At 41.0% G+C, this 19404-nt stretch overlaps 1 protein-coding gene across 1 annotated transcript in view; it reads right to left on the reverse strand.

The window, feature by feature from the left end:
* MED12L (mediator complex subunit 12 like) overlaps window positions 1-19404 on the reverse strand; it is a gene marked incomplete at its 3' end in the record, with an annotated part of 335349 nt that overhangs the window by 291102 nt on the left and 24843 nt on the right. The window contains exons 2-3 of the mRNA XM_008057491.2: window positions 8303-8407; window positions 1498-1689 (exon numbers count right to left, since the gene is read on the reverse strand). Coding sequence (XP_008055682.1) covers window positions 1498-1689; window positions 8303-8407 — 297 coding nt within the window. The remainder of the gene's footprint in view (window positions 1-1497; window positions 1690-8302; window positions 8408-19404) is intronic.

Consider the following 19404-nt stretch of genomic DNA (forward strand, 5'->3'; position numbering starts at 1 on the left):
TCAAGATGATGGGCTGAGGAGGAGGGAAGAAGCACTCTTGAAATGCCCAAGAGATAAATACTCCAAGGAATATTCAATAGTTTTATAAAGAAAACATCTTTAAATTTGCAAAGAGTTAACTTGAGGGCTTACCTGAGGGACACCTGACTTGGCCAGAGGCAGCTCCTGATAAAGAAAGAAGAACAATGGCTAATACACTGCACCACAGTTCATCTCCCTCCTAAAAGATGAGAAAACACTATACCTCTAAAGCAAAGCCATCAGCTGCTCACCAGTATTCACTTTCAGGAAGCACACAACATATGTACTCCAAAAGCTTATAAGAACATGGAGGATACAAACTCTCAAAAGTCATCCAAAATCAAAGGACGTCCTACGACTTGCATGGCCTTTGGATACAAGTCATAGGTCACAGTGAGTGGGAGAGAAAGTAAATGTTCATCACTGGAAAAGATGTCATACATGGCCCAGCCAATGGCGCCTACTGAGTAATAAGAGATGGTTACGCTGACGGGTTGTGCTTTTCAAAGATCAGTTGCCATGAGCCACTGCAATCTATGCAAGGCAATCGATGTTATGACGTGAAGGCAAAATAAAGCCAATGGAGGCTACACGCACTATTCTCAAAGACTTGCTTTGGAAAATAAGCAAATATATGAAGGAGCTCTCCTATAAGCTGGGCCTGTACCAAACTGGTAATGACCACGTAACACTAGGAACAGAAGACAGGCAGGCACCCCAACACTAAAACATTCAGGAGAGATGATAAAAGACCCCTGGGGATTATTTCAAAGGTATGCAAGAAGTCAGAGATCAAGACTAAAGGGGCAATTTCTAGCTTTTTATCTAAGTTTCAAAAGTTCTTTTATACTGCTTTGACTGTAAAATTGTTGAATCTGCGTATGATTTCCCACTTGAGCAGAATGACCAAAGGCAAAGATTTTAAAAGAACCTCCCACAACCCCCTCCCCAAGCAAAGAAAAGCTGTGAATAAACCTGCCCATTTTATTCTAATGCTTTTTCAAAGAACAAGCACACACAGAATCACAACCTTGATCTCAGTTTATAGGAAGGAGACTTAACTTGAAGCATTTGGAGGGGTACTTTTAGAGACAAGAAAATAACCACCAAGCAAACATCTCTTTAACAAATCTTGGACATCTGGAAAAGGACATCTAAGAAAACTGAAAATGTAATACAAAAAAACCCACACAAGTGTTAATGTCTGTTCTTGATTTTAAAACCTCATCTCCCTAAAATCCACATGAACTGCTTGTTTCATGAAATGTTCAGGTTTATAGATGTCCTGGGCACGATGTGCAATTAAAATAAAGGGGAATCTAGCACGGGGCCATGCACACCTGATGCTGTTTACCTGCCACTAGCACCACTGGGCTTCCATTTTCGGGAAGAACTAGGAAAAAGGAATACTTGAACATTAGCTCAGTTTCATTTTTCTAAGACCATCACTAAAACAACGTGAAAAATACTTGATACCTTTTTTGCCAGGATAGCAAGTGGTTTATTTCCTGCTAAGTCAGAGAACCAACTATGAATTGCACTCTGGGACCGAGCAGTAACCAGCCAATAATTATCTTTCGCATTAACTTGTGGTTTCTTCTTTCCGGTGTCCTGGAAAGTGTTAAGCTTTAGTTTCTCAGCTAATATGCTGCTAAAATAAGCTCCAATCTGTAGAAAGAAGAGGAATAAAGAGAAAGTTAAGCCAATGAGCAAGTATCTGGACGTTAGTATTTCATCTTCATTGTTTAATTGAAAATCTTCACATAGCACATCAGAAGATAAATTGGGAATTTAAGTCCTTGAAGCCAAGAGTTGTGATTTCCTTATACTAATATGATGCAAAAACTCACACAGCATTTTTTTCCCACTATTCACAAGTCGTTCAGGGGAAAAAAAAAAAGCCTTTGGAAATCACGGTTAAGATGAAATTAATTACATCCTGAATAGATTTCAAGGGAATGGGTTCTGCTTTAATCCTTCAGCTGTACTTTCTCCTTTTTCATATTGCACACCCATCAGAAGAGAATGTTTTCCTGAGAGGTGTTTCGCACAAGAGGAGAAAGCCCAGTAATCACTCAGTAATCATTATCTGTCTTGTTGTATCTTAATAGCACATACCTTTGGAAAGGAAACGCTGTATTCACACTCAATGCTTTTTAAAAAGGAGCCTAGAAAATTTCAATTTGTTTAAATGAAAAACTGTAAAAGTTTCAATTAAATCTAGTATTCAACATTTTTGACTGGGCTGCCAATTCCACCAGTGCAAGCGTCTGCAAGAAAGCTAGTGCTCCCTGCTCTGAGTGGGGCAGAGTGGCAAGGGAGCTTCTACGAAATTCTGTATCATTTTCAAATTAACTAAGGGAAGGAAAAAGGGACAGGAAGGAGAAACAAGAAGGAAGGAAATAAAGTCATATCTAAAAATGCAGTGAATCTATAGAAAACCTGCTGGAATTTTCAAGCAAAAGCAAAACATTTCAGACCCTGGGAATTCTTGAATAATATGATGCAGTCAACAATTTCTAATAAATAGTCCTAATAAGGTTAGCAACAGTGGCAACCCAGACTAAAACATCTACTCTGGTGAAGCAATGTAAGAATCACCGCTTCAGTTAATATTCTTGAGTCAAAAACAATTTGTCTATAGGTTGAAACACAGTTGTAAGCATGAGACAAGTAACTGCAGGGTGAAAAGCCAGTACAACTATTGTTAATGTGAATTGGCACTCCTTGATCCCTGTGACTGGTATATGATAAAAAGTCTGTTTTGGTGTATTGATGTAATATGGTAATAAAAATTAGAATAAGTAGAAAAAAAACCATTCAGGTTTCTTCTTCTTTTTAAAAAAATAACTTTATTGTAGTTCTTACGACTTGTTTTAAGCAAATCTTTGCAGAATGTCGAATGTCAATTAACCACAAAAATGTAGCAAAACCAGTTGTTTGAAACAAGCAGTCAATAGCAGCCAATTGTTTAATTTTAAATTTCTCAATTGATATTTGGTCTTTGCACCAAGGGCGCAAAACACCTACTACTGCATACTGTTTTATATTTAAAAGGTCTCGTATTAGAAATTATGAATGAGCATTTAATCATAATAAACAAAGGTATAAAAATGAAAAACAGCCAGGCTCGGTGGCTCAGCCTATAATTCCAGCACTTTGGGAGGCCAAGGCGAGTGGATTGCCTGAGCCCACGGGTTCGAGATCCACCCAGGCAATACATCAAAAATTAGCAGGGCGTAGTAGCGCATGTCTGTAGTTCCAGCTACTTGGAAGGCTGAGGCGGAAGGATCGCCAGAGCCCAGCAGGTAGGGGCTGCAATGGCCGGGAGCATGCCACTGCACTCCAGTCTGGGTGACAGAGTAAGACTCCAACTCAAAAAACAAACAAAAATGAAAAACAAGTAGTCTGAGCAATCTGTCTTATACTTTCTTGTATGTACGTAATGATAGGAATGGAACATGGTGACTGCATATATGTATTAATAATTCCTGCTAACAAATCTGGTGAACAAATGCATACTATAAACAAAGTCATAATTACTAAGAAAGAAAAAGAGGAGAAAATACATATTAGAGATTTTTTTAAGTCATAATGAGATCAAAACATTTTATTTTACTGTAACAGCAGTACAGTCACAGTACTGAGACATCAAAAATATATTAAAAAGTAAAGAGCCTCATCCCAACTCCCAATGCCTACCTCCAAGCAAACAATTGATTAGTTTCTCATGTGTTATTCTAGTATTTCGTTATGTGGCTACCCATGAGTAAACACACATTTATTATTTTTCTCATTCATATATATATATAGAGAGAGAGAGACAGAGAGAGAGAGAGAAAGCATGCTCATTATGCATACTTAGTAAATATCTGAGAGACTTCTATATCTGTATATGAAGGACTTCTTTATTGATTTCTATCTCTATAGACACATAATGTCCTGTGTGAATATACTACATTTTATTTAATCAAGCTACCGTTAATGGACATTTGCAACATTTGATCCAAAATGTTGGTATTATAAATCACATGAAAATGAATAGCCTCTCACATTTGTTATTTCATACATATGCAAGCATAGCTTTAGAATAAATTTCCAGAATTCAGATTATATGATTCTGTGATTTTAATAAGCACTGCCAACAAATTGTCCTCCACAAGGTTTATGCAATTTTATACTCCCTCAAACAAGATAGGACAGATAAGATTAAATGTAACACTTATTCCCATCTATCCAAAGCAATTTTAAAAATAATTCATTTGATAAGAATATGAAAAAAAAGTTTAGGAGTTACATTGTAGTTCACATATTTCATATTTATAAAATCAAATTCCCCTCAGAAATCTTGAGTCTTTGAGTTAATCTCACAGGAAGAGTGGTAGAAGAGTAATGAATGTTATTTTTGTTTATTCAGTGGTTTAAATTGACATAAACCTTGATACAACTGAACAACTTAGCAGTTCCTATCAAAAAACATAAAGCATTCATACTCTCTGCTGTGGACCAAACTGCACATCCTCAAAATGCATATCTTGAAGCCTTAACTCCCAATGTGTCTATATTTGGAGATAGAGCCTTTAATAGGGTAAATAAAGTTAAAAGAGATGACAGGATAGAACCATAATCCAATAGGACTGGTGTCTTTAGAAGAAGAGGGAGAGACACCAGGTATGAGCATACAAAGAAAAAAGGCCATGTGAGAACACAGTGAGAAGGTGGCCATCTGCAAGCCAGAGAGAGAATCTCAGGAAAAATCAGACCTGCTGACACTTTGGTCCTGGACCTTTCCCTCCAGGCTATGAGAAAATAAATTCCTGCTGTTTGAAGCTATCCGGTCTGAAGTATTTTGTTATAGCAGCTTGAGTAGACTAATACATCCTTTAACCAAATAGTAATATGCCTCTGGGAATTTTATCCTAAACAAAAGCTATGTGTTCAGGTACGACTATGACTTATTTATTCATAAATAATCAGGAGATATTGGTAACAAGCTAATTGCTGTATATAAATAGATTTCAATCAATCACAGTACATACATGATGGACTGTTACCTATGCATGAATTATTATTAATATGAATACTTCAGCCATAAGGAAAACTACATACAAAATAATGTCTTATTTTTAAAAAGTAGATCAGTTAAGACAGACAAAAGTCAGCTGGGCTCGGTGGCTCAGCCTGTAATCCTGCGCTTTGGGAGGCTGAGATGAGTGGATTGCCTGAGCCCGCGGGTTCAAGACCGGCCTGGGCAACTTGGCGGGACCTCATCTCTACAATAAATCAAAAAATCAGCCAGGCATGGTAGTGTATGCCTGTGACTCCAGCTACTTGGAAGGCTGAGGTGAAAGGATCGCCAGAGCCCAGCAGGTTGAGGCGGCAGTGGCCGGGAGTGGCCACTGCACTCCAGTCTGGGTGACAGAGTGAAACTCCAACTCAAAAAAAAAAAAAAGGAAAGACAAAAATCTTCTGGAGATGGATTATGATGATGGTTGCACAACAACACAAATGAACCACTGCCCAAGAACTGTACACTTAAAAACAGTTACATGGTAAATGGTAGTATAATTTACCATAATTTTTTTAAAAGAACACACATTACATATACACAATTGTGGTTATCATGTCCAAAAGTGCATCAAGATTGGAAAAAGACAAAACTAAAAACATTGTGATTGATCAGTGGAACAATCTGTCAAAAATGCTTCCATTTTCTTTCACATCATTTAAATATTTCAGTTGATAGTTCAGCAACTCAATTATTTATGAATTTGTGTGTAAATGTGTGCATACATAAAAAGATCTGGAATGATACACACACTGATAAATGTTTCTCTAGAAGCCAGGCTCGGTGGCTCAGGCTGTAATCCCGCGCCTTGGGAGGCTGAGGTGAGTAGGATTGCCTGAGCCCGCGGGTTCGAGACCCGCCTGGGCAACTTGGCGAGACCTCTACAATAAATCAAAAATCAGCCGGGCGTGGTAGCGCGTGCCTGTGGTTCCAGTTACTTGGAAGGCTGAGGCGGAAGGATCGCCGGAGCCCAGCAGGTCAGGTCAAGGCTGCAGTGGCTGGGAGGAGCCACTGCACTCCAGTCTGGGTGACAGAGTGAGACTCCAACTCAAAAACAAAACAAAACAAAATTTAAAAATGTTTCTCTAGAGAAGGGGAAAGAATCTACCTGTTTATATTTTATTTGTATGCATGATGTTTTTAATTTCATAAAAGCATTTTAATATCCAAAAAATAAAAATAACTCAAAAAAGATGGAAAAAAATCAAACCCTAAAAGAATACAGATACAAACAACTCTATTTATATATCTCATTGTAAAAATAAACACAGAAAAATTAATTCAAAGAACTTGAGTACAACATTCTGACTATGTACTTTTAATGAAAGTCTAATGGGGAAAAGTACTGTAAATTTCATAAGAATGTTATAAAAATGTTTTTGTTAGTTGTTGGAGTGGCACTGGTATTGTTTATTTTAGAACGTTTTTACATGTACAGTATGAAAAGTAAGTTAATAAATAAGCCAGGCTCAGTGGCTCAGACTGTAATCCCGTGCCTTTGGGAGGCTGAGGTGAGTGGATTGCCTGAGCCCGCGGGTTCGAGACCCGCGTGGGCAGCGAGACCTCATCTCTACAATAAATCAAAAAATCAGCCAGGCATGGTAGCACATGCCTGTAATTCCGGCTACTGGGAAGGCTGAGGCGGAAGGATCGCCGGAGCCCAGCAGGTCGAGGCTGCAGTGGCCGGGAGCAGCCACTGCACTCCAGTCTGGGCGACAGAGTGAGACTCCAACTCAAAAAATAAATAAATAATAAATAAATAAGTAGATATTATTCAGAGCCAGGTTTCTCACTTTGGGAGAAAGGAAATATATAGAATAAGAAAAGGTAGAGAAAAACCCTGTGGTACTGAGTCAGACATGGTAGTGATAGGTAGACAGAAAAAAATGTGTCTACATGTTTCTCATCTCTGTCCTCTGAAGGGGTCTAGAAGTAATGACACTAGTTGCACTGGGCATGCCTCGCACCCAGATCTGGGCTGGGACAGGGAAGGAACAAGACGAACCTGGAGTATGTCATTGTGCCAAAAGTAAGAAATGGCTCAAAGAATGATGGGGACGTTTAACCAGGAGCCAGATTAGAGGGACCCCTGCCAGTCAAACATGGGACAATTTAAGCATCAAAATGAAGGTATGGACTGTATAACACATCAAATTTTAAAAAAGGAATCTGGTTGGGCTCAGTAGCTCAACCTGTAATCCCAGCACTTTGGGAGACTGGGGTGAGTGGATTGCCTGAGCCCACGGGCTCAAGACCAGCCCGGGCAACTTGGTGAGACCTCGCTGCTACAATACATCAAAAATTAGCCGGGTGTGGTAACGTGCGCCTGTAGTTCCAGGTACTTGGAAGGCTGAGGTGGAAGGATCGCCGGAGCCCAGGAGGTCGACGCTGGGGTGGCCGTGAGTGTACCACTGCACTCCAGCCTGGGCAACAGAGTGAGACTCCAACCCCCACTCCCCCCCCAAAAAAAAAGAATCCATGGGTGTATGAAAAGAATCCAAAGTAATACTACAAAATGGAGTGTAGAGGAAGCTCTTCTTTACAAAAAATGCAATTAAAACATGCATGAGGAATGATAATTAGAAAACCAGAATTTTGCAACCTCCTGCAAAACAAATCATTCAGTAGGAGTCCTCAATTGATGCTAAGATAATACGGTGACATTTTATTGAATAATAGGATATGTATGTGATCTCAAAGCAGTACCCTGTAGAGCTTACTAAGCAGCAGGGATGACTACATTTACCATGTGGGGAGATGGCAGACACCACATGGGCCAAGTGATCAGGTTTAGTATAACCAATAAGAGGACAAGCTGGCATTGCGTGTCTCCAGATACAACACGATGTAGTCTTCTTACCAAAAAATGTATAACCTGGATTGTCTCATGAGAAAACAATCAGACAAATCTAGAATACAGAACTAGAATGCAAGAAAACTGGCCTGGATTCTTCATGAAAGTAAAAAAAAAAAAAAAAGGTGAGGGGGCGGGAAAGAGGGCGGAGAGTTACACTTTACAAGATTTAAAGAGACATGAGAACCAAACGCAAAGAGTGATACCTGACTGGATCCTGGGGCAGGACAGGATATTTGGGGGAATTCTGAATACAGATCATGGCTTAACTAACACGAATTCATCAACATTAACTGTCTCTCAAGGATGTCACATATACACTTTTTCAGAAGTTTCAGGAAATCGACAATTAGCATTACCTTTGATGGGTTAATTACAATGTTTCTGGCTGAGCCATGTTCATCTCCAGTGAAGGCTGGTTGATTGTTGAAGCCTTGCTTTACATTCACGGCAGTAAGTTCATCCTGTTCAAGAGAAGGTATTGATTAAGCAAAAGGATGTAAGAACACCAGGAGAATCCAGCATCCAGCACACACTGCAGCCTGAGCAATGGCTAAGCTTCCTAGACTCTGCAGGTAAGAATCCTTGAAAAGACAACAATCAAAGAAAGCAGAAATTGAAGTTTAAAAGCCAATATATAAACGTGTAGAAAGAGACAAAGCGAATGTGACAAACGTTAACAACTGCTGACTCTTGGTGAAAGGTATATGGGTGTTCATTATGCTATTTTTTTTTTTAACTTTTCCATGAGTTTAAAAATTTTTAACTTAGAAGTTGGGGGAAGGGGGAATGAGCAAAAATTCCCCCACAGAAACATAAAATGATAGAATTTCTTAACTAGAATTGTTTCCAGAGAGCCTAAGTAGTTTGACCCTTCTTTTTTAGCCAGTTCCTATTCACATGCCTAGTTTATGTTTAAGAAAGCTGGCTCTTAGCCAGGCATAGCCGCGTGTGTGACTGTAGTCCCAAGTACTAGGGAGGCTGAAGTAGGAGGATCACTTGAGCCCAGGAGCTGGAGGCTGCAGTGAGCAATGATTGTGCCACTGCACTCCAGTCGGGGTGACAGAGCAAAACCCTGTCTCAAAAAATAGAAGAATAAAGCTGGCTCACCCAAGTAACCCAACACCCCACATCAAGTTACAGACAGAAATGAAGGGTTCCTGGGGACACACTTTATGATTATAGCTACACAATGCCACAAACTACCACTCAAGGGAAGTTTGGAGATGCAAAGTTGTGATGTACATTTTGGCTCACTTGCTCTTTACCGACTTCAAAGTAGTGTATCTTCATGCCCGTTGTACAGAAGAGGTAAGTGTGGCTTACTACACTAGTGCAGCAACTGGACAAAGCCTGCATGGAAATACTATCTTCTAAATCCTAGACTAGGAGGAGAAATTTCCATGACACCATGCCACCAAAGAACAAATGCCACATGAAAATGTGGTCTAAAAATACATGGCTACAACTCCTACTCTCCTTAAAAAGATCCCCTGCTGGATAAAGGAAAACTTTTCCAAGGTCACAGCACATCAAAAATAACCCAAAGCATAAAGAAAAAAGACCTCCTTGCCCTGCCCAGATTATCACTAAGTTACAGAACTAAATCAGAGTCCCTAAAATACAGACTTGAAAGAATTAAGACGGAGAGGTCTGAGTACATGAAGCTACCTCTGCTCCCCCCACTCCAAACCCAAAAATGATCCCAGTGACAGATGGGACAATGGTAGCCACAGCACAAGAATGATCATACACACTTACTCTTCTCAAGTAATTGCCACAAATGTAAAATGAAAATAAAAGCAACTGATCAAAATCACTGCTATGATTAATCAGGAAGCTTAGGACAAAATAGTGTATGCCATTTAAGCACCTGACCGAAGTCTAAAGTAGTCACCTTGACTGAGAACCAAGGTCTCCTGGAGTCATGCCAGGTAACTTTACTTAATTATGTGTGCTCTTACTAATACCTTGGTGGGCCACTGTTTTGGTCGGCTTTCAAAAGACCCCACTAGAGGAAATTTAGCTCTATGGTAATCAAGTCTCTTCCAAGCACAGAAGGTCAGTGAAATCGTGATCCACACAAGATGAGTTGTACCACGTATCAGAAGACATCTCAAACTGCTCCCACTTTTCAAATTAATTATTTGAAAATCTAGGGCAAAACAACATTGTGCATATTTTAAGTCAGAATGATTTCAAGTCAACTTAAAACGAACGTGCTAAGGAAATTCCTGTAGTCTCAGAGTCTAAGGAAGTAGGGTACAAGTGGGCTCATGAGGAGAGTAAGATGAAAAAATAGAATATTTATCTTTGATTTCTCATCAGAGTATTACAAGAAACATTAATTGAGTAACAGCATATGTTTTTACTAAAAATACATGCTGGCTTGATCGAGAGGAAACGTGTGAGGCTTTCAGGACTAGACAGTTCCACTTAGTGTTGCTTCACTTTTTATTCTGAACTAACACCAGCTCAGATAGATAGCAGCTCACTGTATCCGACTGCTACCCGCTGGTATGGAGATACACACACACATACACACACTATCCCCAGAAGAAAAAGAACATGGAATCATGGATACATGTCTGTCAGCCACTTCAGATTTTCCTCAAACTACTGAGTTCTGAGAATTTTTTTAATCTTGGGTTCTAAATTTCACAAAAAAATACCCTGAACCCGACCACATCTCACCACCACCACCACCATCACTTATGCTTGGACAATGCAATGGCTCCTAACCGACCTCCTTGTCTCTACCCTTGCCCCTCTGAAGGCCGTTTTCAACACAGCAGCCAGAGCTTTTTATTTTTGTTTTTATCTATTTATGTTGACACAGGCTCTTGTCATCCAGGTTGGAGTGCAATGACACAATCTCATCTCACTGTAGCCTCGAACTGCTGAACTCAAGTGACCCTCCCATCTCAGCCTTCTGAGTAGCTGGGACTACATACAGGCACAGACCACCCTGCCCGTCTAATTGTTTTCATTTTTTGTAGAGACAAGGTCTTGCTATGTTGCAGACTGGTCTTGAACTCTTGGGGTCAAGCGATCCCTCTGCCTTGGCTCTCCAAAGTGCCAGGATTAGAAGTGTGAGCCACCATGCCCAACCACAGAAGGAGCTTTTTAAAACTTAAGATCATGTCACTTTTGCTCAAAACCTGCAATTTTACACAGAGTATAAGCAAAGGCCCTGTGATGCCTTACAAGTCCCTGTGTGATCTGGCTCTGTTACATTTCTGACCTCATCCCTAACACACTCCCTTTTGCTAACACTATCCAGCCATACTGGTCTCCTGGCAGCTCCCCACACTGCCAACCAGGCAGTCTCAAGCATCAGGGCCTTTGCACTGTCTGTTCCCTCTGCCTGGATTGCTCTTTCTCCTGGTATGCACATGGTCGGTGACTTGACCACCTTAAGTCTTAGCTCAAATTTCCCATGCTCAATGAGAAATCTGATTACCCTATTTAAAATTGGAACCGCCCACCCCATTCCCTTTACCCCTCAACACTCCTAATCCATAGTATTTATCACCTAACACCTCAAATAATTTACCTGGAACATGTATTGGCTGTCTGCCCCACTAGAAGGAAGGTAAGGTACCTGAGACTGGGGGTTTTATTCTGTTCATAGATATATGCCAAGCACGTTAAGTGCATCGATGCAAGTGCTCAAGAAATATTTGTTCAAAGATAAATGATTAGCCAGGCACGGTGGCTCATGCCTGCAATCCCAGCACTTTGGGAGGCCGAGGTGGGAGGATCACTGGAGCCCAGAGAAGTTTGAGCCCATCCTGGGCAACATAGTGAGACCTCATCTCTACAATGAATCAAAAAATTAGCCAGGAATGGTGGTACGTGTCTCTAGTTCCAGCTACTTGGAAGGCTGAGGCAGAAGGATTGCCTGAGCCCAGTAGGCCAAGGTTGCGGTAGCCGTAAGCGTGCCACTGCACTCCCGCCTGGGTAACAAAATGAGACTCTAACCAAAAAAAAAAAAAAATTTGCTGGGCCTGGTGGTGTGCACCTGTAGTCCCAGTTACTCGGGAAGCTAAGGTGGAAAGATCACCAAAGCCCAGGAAGTCAAAGGTTATGGTAAGCCATGATCATGCCACTGCACTCCAGCCTGGACAACAGAGTAAAACCATGACTCAAAAATAATAATAGTAATAAAAATAAAAGGATGAATAAACAAATGATAACCTGTTCTGAACAATTAGCATGATAAGCATATTGTGAGTCACTACCCACGATGTTGGGGTCCATAATACCGTTTATGCTTCCAACTAGTCCCACTTTGTCACTCAGAGCATTGGTTCTCACCCCATCAAGCCCAACACACCATCCTGAAAGCAATTATTTTATAACATCAATTTTCCAAGTCTGAAATGAAATTCATAGATAACTTACCTATAATAATAATTTTAAAATCAATACAATACAATGCTCTCACTCTAAATTTTTTTAAAAGGAAAGTAAGTTATAATAAAATAGGAAATTCAACCAGACATGGTAGCACACACCTGAAGTCCCAGGACTTTGGGAGACTGAGGCAAGAGAATTGCTTGAGCCCAGGAGGAGAAGACAACCCTGGGCAACATAGTGAGACCTCTGTCTCCACGAAAAAAAAGTTTTGTTTTTTTTTTTACTTGGCCAGGCAGTATGGAGCATGCCTATAGTCCTAGCTACTCAGACGGCTGAGCCAGGAGGAGCACTTGAGCCCAGGAACTCTATGTCACAGTGAGATATGATCACACCACTGCACTTCAGCCTAGACAACAGAGCAAAACCCTGTCTCTAAAATAAAAATAAAATAAAATAAAATAGGGACTTCAAAAGGAAATGCTGAGACATACGACACTGGACTCTCACCAGTAAAAGTGTGGTCCATGGGCCAGAAGCATGGACGTTACCTGGGAACTTGTTAAAAATGCAGCACCTTGGCTGGGTGTGCTGGCTCACACCTGAAATCCCAACATTTTAGGTGGCTGAGGTGGAAGGATCACTTGAGCCCAGGAGTTTGAGAACAGCCTGGGCAACATAGTAACACCTTGTCTCTACAAAAAATTGAAAAATTAGCAGGCTATGGTTTCATGTGCCTCTAGTCCCAGCTACTAGGGAGGCTGAGGCAGAAGGATTACCTGAGCCCAGGAGGTCAAGGCTGCAGTGAGCAATGATCATGCCACTGCAATTCAGTCTGAGTGACAGAGTGAGACCCTGACTCCAAAGGAAAAAGAAAAAAGGCAGAATCTCAGCCTCTCCCCTCAATCACAATATGCTTCTAAGCCAATTCCCACATGATTTATGGACACACTACACTTTGTAGAAGTGGATCCCTAGAAGACAAATAAATTGCTAAATGTTCCCATCTCTAGAATCAGCACAATGCAATAACTACAAAATGCAGACAGATACAGGTGTGCTGCATTGCCATTTCAAATTATCAGGAATTTTCTGAAATGGCAAAAAAACTCTTGGTACAGTGTCAAACGAACAAAATAAAATCTTCCAACATATTAAGACATAACAGCTAAATTCCTCAGGAACTCAGTTTATGTTAGGTGTACATTAAAATCACAACAAAAACTACTTTGAGATCATAAGTAAAACAAATTCCCACCCAAGATAGAGAGGAAAAACAGTTGTTGAAGTCCACTGTTGCATCTGAGAGTCCAGTGGGACACAGAACAATTCACTGATCCCTGCCGCCCCCACCCTGAGGACAGCTGGGCATACCTGGCCCCACCCACAGAAAAAGGACCCAATCACAGTGACAACCAACAACTGTCCCCACAGATTTCCAAAGCACTCCCACTGATGGTCACAGACCTGGAGGGGCAGTGTGTACCTTTTGGAGCTCTGCTTCCAGAAAGGGTATTCTCCAAGGCTCCGATTTTAACCAACACTAAGCACCACACCGTGAGGTGTCAAAATACAGCTTGGTTCTGAAACACCACATCATGAGGACTCACTACGCCGTACTGTGGCTCGCAGCAGTGGTGGCAGGTGGAGGCATGCTGTCACCAGCGTGAGACTGAATGGAAATGCATAGCAGAGGGAGGAGAAGGCGGTGGGTAAAGGTCCAGGGCCTGCCATCAGACTGTCCAAATTTAAACTCCCAGTTCCATTTAAAGGTGACTCTAATCAAGCTCTAGGACTACTTCTGTGTCTGTTTTCTCAACTGTAAAATGGGGATAGTAATAATTTCTACTATGATTGTCTATCTCTATATCCCAGTTGGGAAAAAAAAGCAGAGGGGTTAATTAACTTGTCCAAGATCATACAGTAGTGAATAATTCCAAAGAGTCCATGCCCCTAGTCATCATACTATATAAAAATCGCTGGCAATTAGTACTGTTGCAATTGTTGGTATCATACTTCTGGGTGAGAAAAGTGGTAACTTAAAGTTACAGTCAGTACTCAGGGATACAAAAAACCTGGGAAAATTCAAGACTTGCCTTCCAGCAATGGTGATCAAACTTTTGCACGCATCAGAGTCCCCTGAGAGTACATGGCCCTAACCCACAGCGTTCCCAGGTCAGTTGGTCTTAGGTGGTTCCTAAGAATCTGCATTTCTAACACGGTTCTCAGGTGAAGCTGATACAGAGATTGCACTGACAGAAGACTTGAGGATTCTGGCTTTCTAGAAAACCAGGGCTCCCATACCCAGTGTCAGGGTTATTCTCACCACCAAAAAAACACTGAATGTCCCATCTTAGCTCAAAGGCAGGAAATTCCAAGGAGAAAAGTCTGGTTGGAATTCTCTGCCACACCCCCTCACTCCACTATAAAGGCACAAATACAAAGCTACACACACACACACACACACACACACACACGGATCCAGAAAGGACACAAATAGATCAAGTTTTTACTTCACTCCTTGAACTTCTTATAGTGCCACAATGAAGAAGAACCCCAGGGCCACAGAGGACTCCATTACATCAGGAAGCAAACAAGAGCCAAAAAAGAACCTTGGAAGTCACTTCGGTGTGAGGTTTACAGGTATAAAACTTCAGGTCAGATTTCTAGAGAAACTAAGTAAAAAAAGGCAAAAACTCAGAACACCCCAACCAAAAATGCATCCTCAGGTCTGTCTCCCAAAGTTTCTGAAAACAGTGAGTATGAATGGCAAAAATCCAAATAAGTTAAGAATAAGGTTCAAATTCTAGAGTATTTACTCTTGTGACTTAGACATTGTTTCTCAAGCTCCAACAGACCTCTTTTAAAGGAAAACCATTCTCACAACCTAGGGAAGTCTACAGACCCTAAGTTTGGGAAACCAGGCTAGGACACAGACACTAATGGCATTAGGCTATATTACAGAGATTTAGAACAAGTGGCGATGTGTTTCATGAACTCAAACCACAAGCTCATAGGCACTTGGCTCTGAAGGCCTTTGCCAGTCTACTCAGGCAAAAATAGAAGGGAGAGTCCAGATTTTGGAACAGCGTGCCTCTAAAATCCCCCAGCCAGAATCTGTAAGGGACACAAATAGCTTCCTCTTGCACTAGCCTTGAACTTCTTCAAAGATTTCTCAAAATAAAAGTGGGTAACAACCACCAAGATTCTTACAATGCCTTTCCTTAGAGAGATCTCAGCTTGCTCTGCTCTACCTAGCCAACAATTCTTATAACAGAACTGCCAGCTGCTGCTTTGCCTATCTGCAAAGGTGAGGCAATTAAGACACCAAAAACATGGGGACACACACAGCAGTTAATCAGGGTCTCCTTTTTAGGGCTCTGCTCTGGCAAGAGACCAGTGTGTTGAGCCTTTCCCAGCAAAAGAACTCCTTATTAAAGGTTAAAATGTTCCCATTGTACAATGTGGAGAATAAAAGAAAAAAACAAAGTGCTACTTATTAAAATAAGTAAAATTTATTTATTGAAATAACAGCTATCGGCTAGGCCCAGTGGCTCACACTGTCATCATAGTACTTTGGGAGGCCCAGGTGGGAGGATTGCTTGAGTCCAGGAGTTCGAGACAAGCCTCGGGAATATAGCAAGACCTTATCGCTACAAAAAATAATTGAAAAATTAGCCAGGCATGATAGTACATGCCTACAGTCCCAGCTACTAAGAAGGCTGAGGTAGGAGGATCACACACCCAGGAGCTGGAGGCTGTGGCAAGTCATGATCATGCCACTGCACTCCAGCCTGGGCAACAGAGTGAGACCCTGTGTCAAAATAAATAAGTTATTAAAATAACTATTGGGGAAGCACATGCAAAACTAAGTATTTACTCAGCTGAGAGACCATGCTTGCTAAAAATGAGAGGTCACAGTCCTCACCGTGTGGCCTAGGGAGCAGTGCACCAAACCACTGTGCATATGGATTTCAACAGATTTACAACAGATTTGATCCCAGAGTAATCCACACATGCAGAAAGGAGGACTCTCACACCACTTGTCATTGGTTTCAACTAAAACAACAAGGCTTAAAGCAATTCTAGGGAAACAGGTACCCAGAGTGAAACAGAGACAAAAGCCTAGAAAACAGCCCACGTTAATATGGAAGACTGGTGTTCACTCTGTATTTTCGTATTCCAAACTGAAACAAAAATCAGACCTCCGATACTTTGGGTAAACTCCAAATGCACCCATAAATCTCATGCATTTACCTTGAACTTCAGAGAATGGTCTTATTTTTTTGGATCACTTTCAAAGCAATCGTTTAATTTCAATGAAATGTTTCACCAGGAAAGTGGAAACATTTTGATGGTAGCTTGGAAATCACTTAAGCTCTTTCTCACTCAAGAAAAAAAAAATGTTTGGCTTAGCACAATTTTCAGTGACCAACTAACTCAAAGGCACCCAATAAATGTACACATATACACACACAGGTACACACACACTCTATCTCCTACAGTGTCCCCATCTATCACACAAAACACGCTCAGAAAATTCTCATTTTCTCAGTCACCTAGTCATGTCTAACAAACTAACTCAACGGCTATTCAAGGATTTGGGCAGAAATGCCGACCAGGGATGATAATGTCACAGAAGTAGAAAAATAACCCTCCACACACTAGTCAGGCAGGCTGGCTTACCTCAGGTCTTACTCAGAACAAACAAAATTGTAAAAAATTGTTTTGTAACTATTTATCCTAGCCCTAACCACCTCTGCCCCAAAAGAGCATTCTCTCAGACCCCTGAGAATGTCTGTAAACCCCGTTTGAGAAGCTGTGTTATGCTAATCCCCATCATGGATAGATTGAATAGTCATCAGGCAACGCTTACAGTGAGCAGACATATGAGACCCAGAGGATAAGGGAAGAATCTTTTCCCTCCTCATACCTCATCATTAACCAGTCCCTCCATACTTCTCTCAAAACATATCTTCCTTTATTCCTTACTTTAGAACACTATAGTCCCCTCAACTGAGGACACTGTCACAGCTAGCTTGGTCACTGCTCCACAATCATTTCGCTTCCTGTGTGCAGTCTGCCTACTGCCCCCAATGGATCTTCCTGAAACACGGTTTTCTCTTCTACACTCCCCAATGAAAAAACCTCAAAAGGCTTTCCATGCTTCACTGAGGGGATAAAGAAACTTCTAGCACCACTATCTTCAGACCCTCAATAACATCTCTGGCCTTCTCTCCACCTACCTCTGGTCCCAAGTCACAACACAGTTTCCTAGGACTGGCATTCAAAGCCTTAAACAATCAAGTTCAGCATCCCAGTCTCGCTTCCATTCTAAGTGTGAGAGTCACATGGCTCTGCCTTTGAAGGCATAGCCCTTACCTATGACTGGGACTAAGGTAACTGATCTCTCTGTACCTGGATGGCTTTGTTTGAAAAGAGACAAGAATAACTCACAGGACTGAGGTTACATAAGATAAAATGTGCAGAGCTTAGCACAGTGCCTGGTCCATTATTAAGTGCCCTATAAATGGTGCCTCTGTTTTTTAGCTGTTTTCTATTTTTATATTTTAACTTTCATTTAATCTACTTTATTATATGTCATCCCACATACACTGTCTTTTCGGCCTCCAAGTCATCAGCCATTCTCATCCCCCGAAGTACGTTATCATGAAATCTTCTGCATTTTCCTAACCACAACTCAGGACTCGTCTTCATTCAGTCAACAAATTATTATGCATACAGCACTGTACTAAGTACTGGGGAGTCATACTAAGCAAATTGCATGTTTTGTGAATGCCCCATAGTGCTACTAGAAAGTACATAACAAGCAGTAGTTTAACTTGTCTGGGAAATCAGACAAGAATGCCCTAGAAGACTATCCTGTGACCTGAGCTCTGACTTGAAGTAGGATTTAACTTCCAGAGAAGTGTCCTTACAATGGTAAGGTTCTGGCATTTTGCATGAAGTAATATAATATTAACTCTATGGAAGCTATGAAAAGTAAGGGATGCATATTATAAATCCTAGGGCAACCACTTTGGAAAACAATACAAAGACGTATAAACTAAAATGCAACCAGTAAATTAAAATTATAAAAAGGAGTCTAACAATCCAAAAGAAAGCCAGAGAGACAGAGAAAACAAATAGTAAAATGCTAGACCCAAATCCAACCATATCAATAATCACATTAAATGCTAATGAAACATTCGTGGATTATGACTCCAGTTGAAAGACAGGAATTGTCAGGATGGATAAAAAAGCAAAGCCCAACTCTATACTATACTTTAAACAGAAAGATGTATTTAAAACATAAATTCAGATAAGTTGACAGTAAATAGATGGGAAAAGACATATACCATGCAAACAATAAACGTAAAAGGCTTGAAGTAGCTATATTAATGTTAGATAAAGTATACTTCAAGTCAGAGAGCATCCTCAGAGATAAAAGGGGCATTCACAATGATAAAAGGGTCAATTCATCAGCAAGGCATAACAATCATTGGCGTGTGTGTACCTAACAAGAGGAAAGACAGAAAGGGCACAGATAAAGCCTCCAGGGTGCTGGAAAATGAAAGAAAGAATGTTGTTGTAGCAGGAGGAGGGATGTGGGTGTAAGATAACAATGAAGCAATAGGGGCTGGGGGGAAAGACTATGCAGGCTGCTGGCCAAGTAAAAGACTTCAGACTTTATCATAAAAGCATTAAAGGTTTTAAGCACTGGAGTGACATCATCCAACTTGAATAGGTCTGCAGCATGGACGACTGAGAGTAGTCGAGTGAGGCTAACAGGGAGGCTGGGGTAGGAGGTTGAGACTCGTGAGCAGTCTCTCATAAGAGTCAGGATATCAGAAAATGGCAGCTTGGATTAAGATGATAGTGGTAGAGGTCAACAGAAGGGGGAAAGTGGAGGGATATTTAGGAGGAAACTCAGCAGGACTTATGTTGGCTTGCTGGATAGAATGATAAAGAGCAAGTTTGTCAGCCGGGCTCAGTGGCTCAGCCTGTAATTTCATGCCTTGGGAGGCTGAGGTGGGTGGATTGCCTGAGCCCGCGGGTTCGAGACCCACCTGGGCAACTTGGTGAGACTTCATCTCTACAA

This window comes from Carlito syrichta, unplaced genomic scaffold, assembly GCF_000164805.1.
Source record: "Carlito syrichta isolate Samal-C Ts95f unplaced genomic scaffold, Tarsius_syrichta-2.0.1 Scaffold87115, whole genome shotgun sequence".
NCBI classification, from domain to species: domain Eukaryota; kingdom Metazoa; phylum Chordata; class Mammalia; order Primates; family Tarsiidae; genus Carlito; species Carlito syrichta.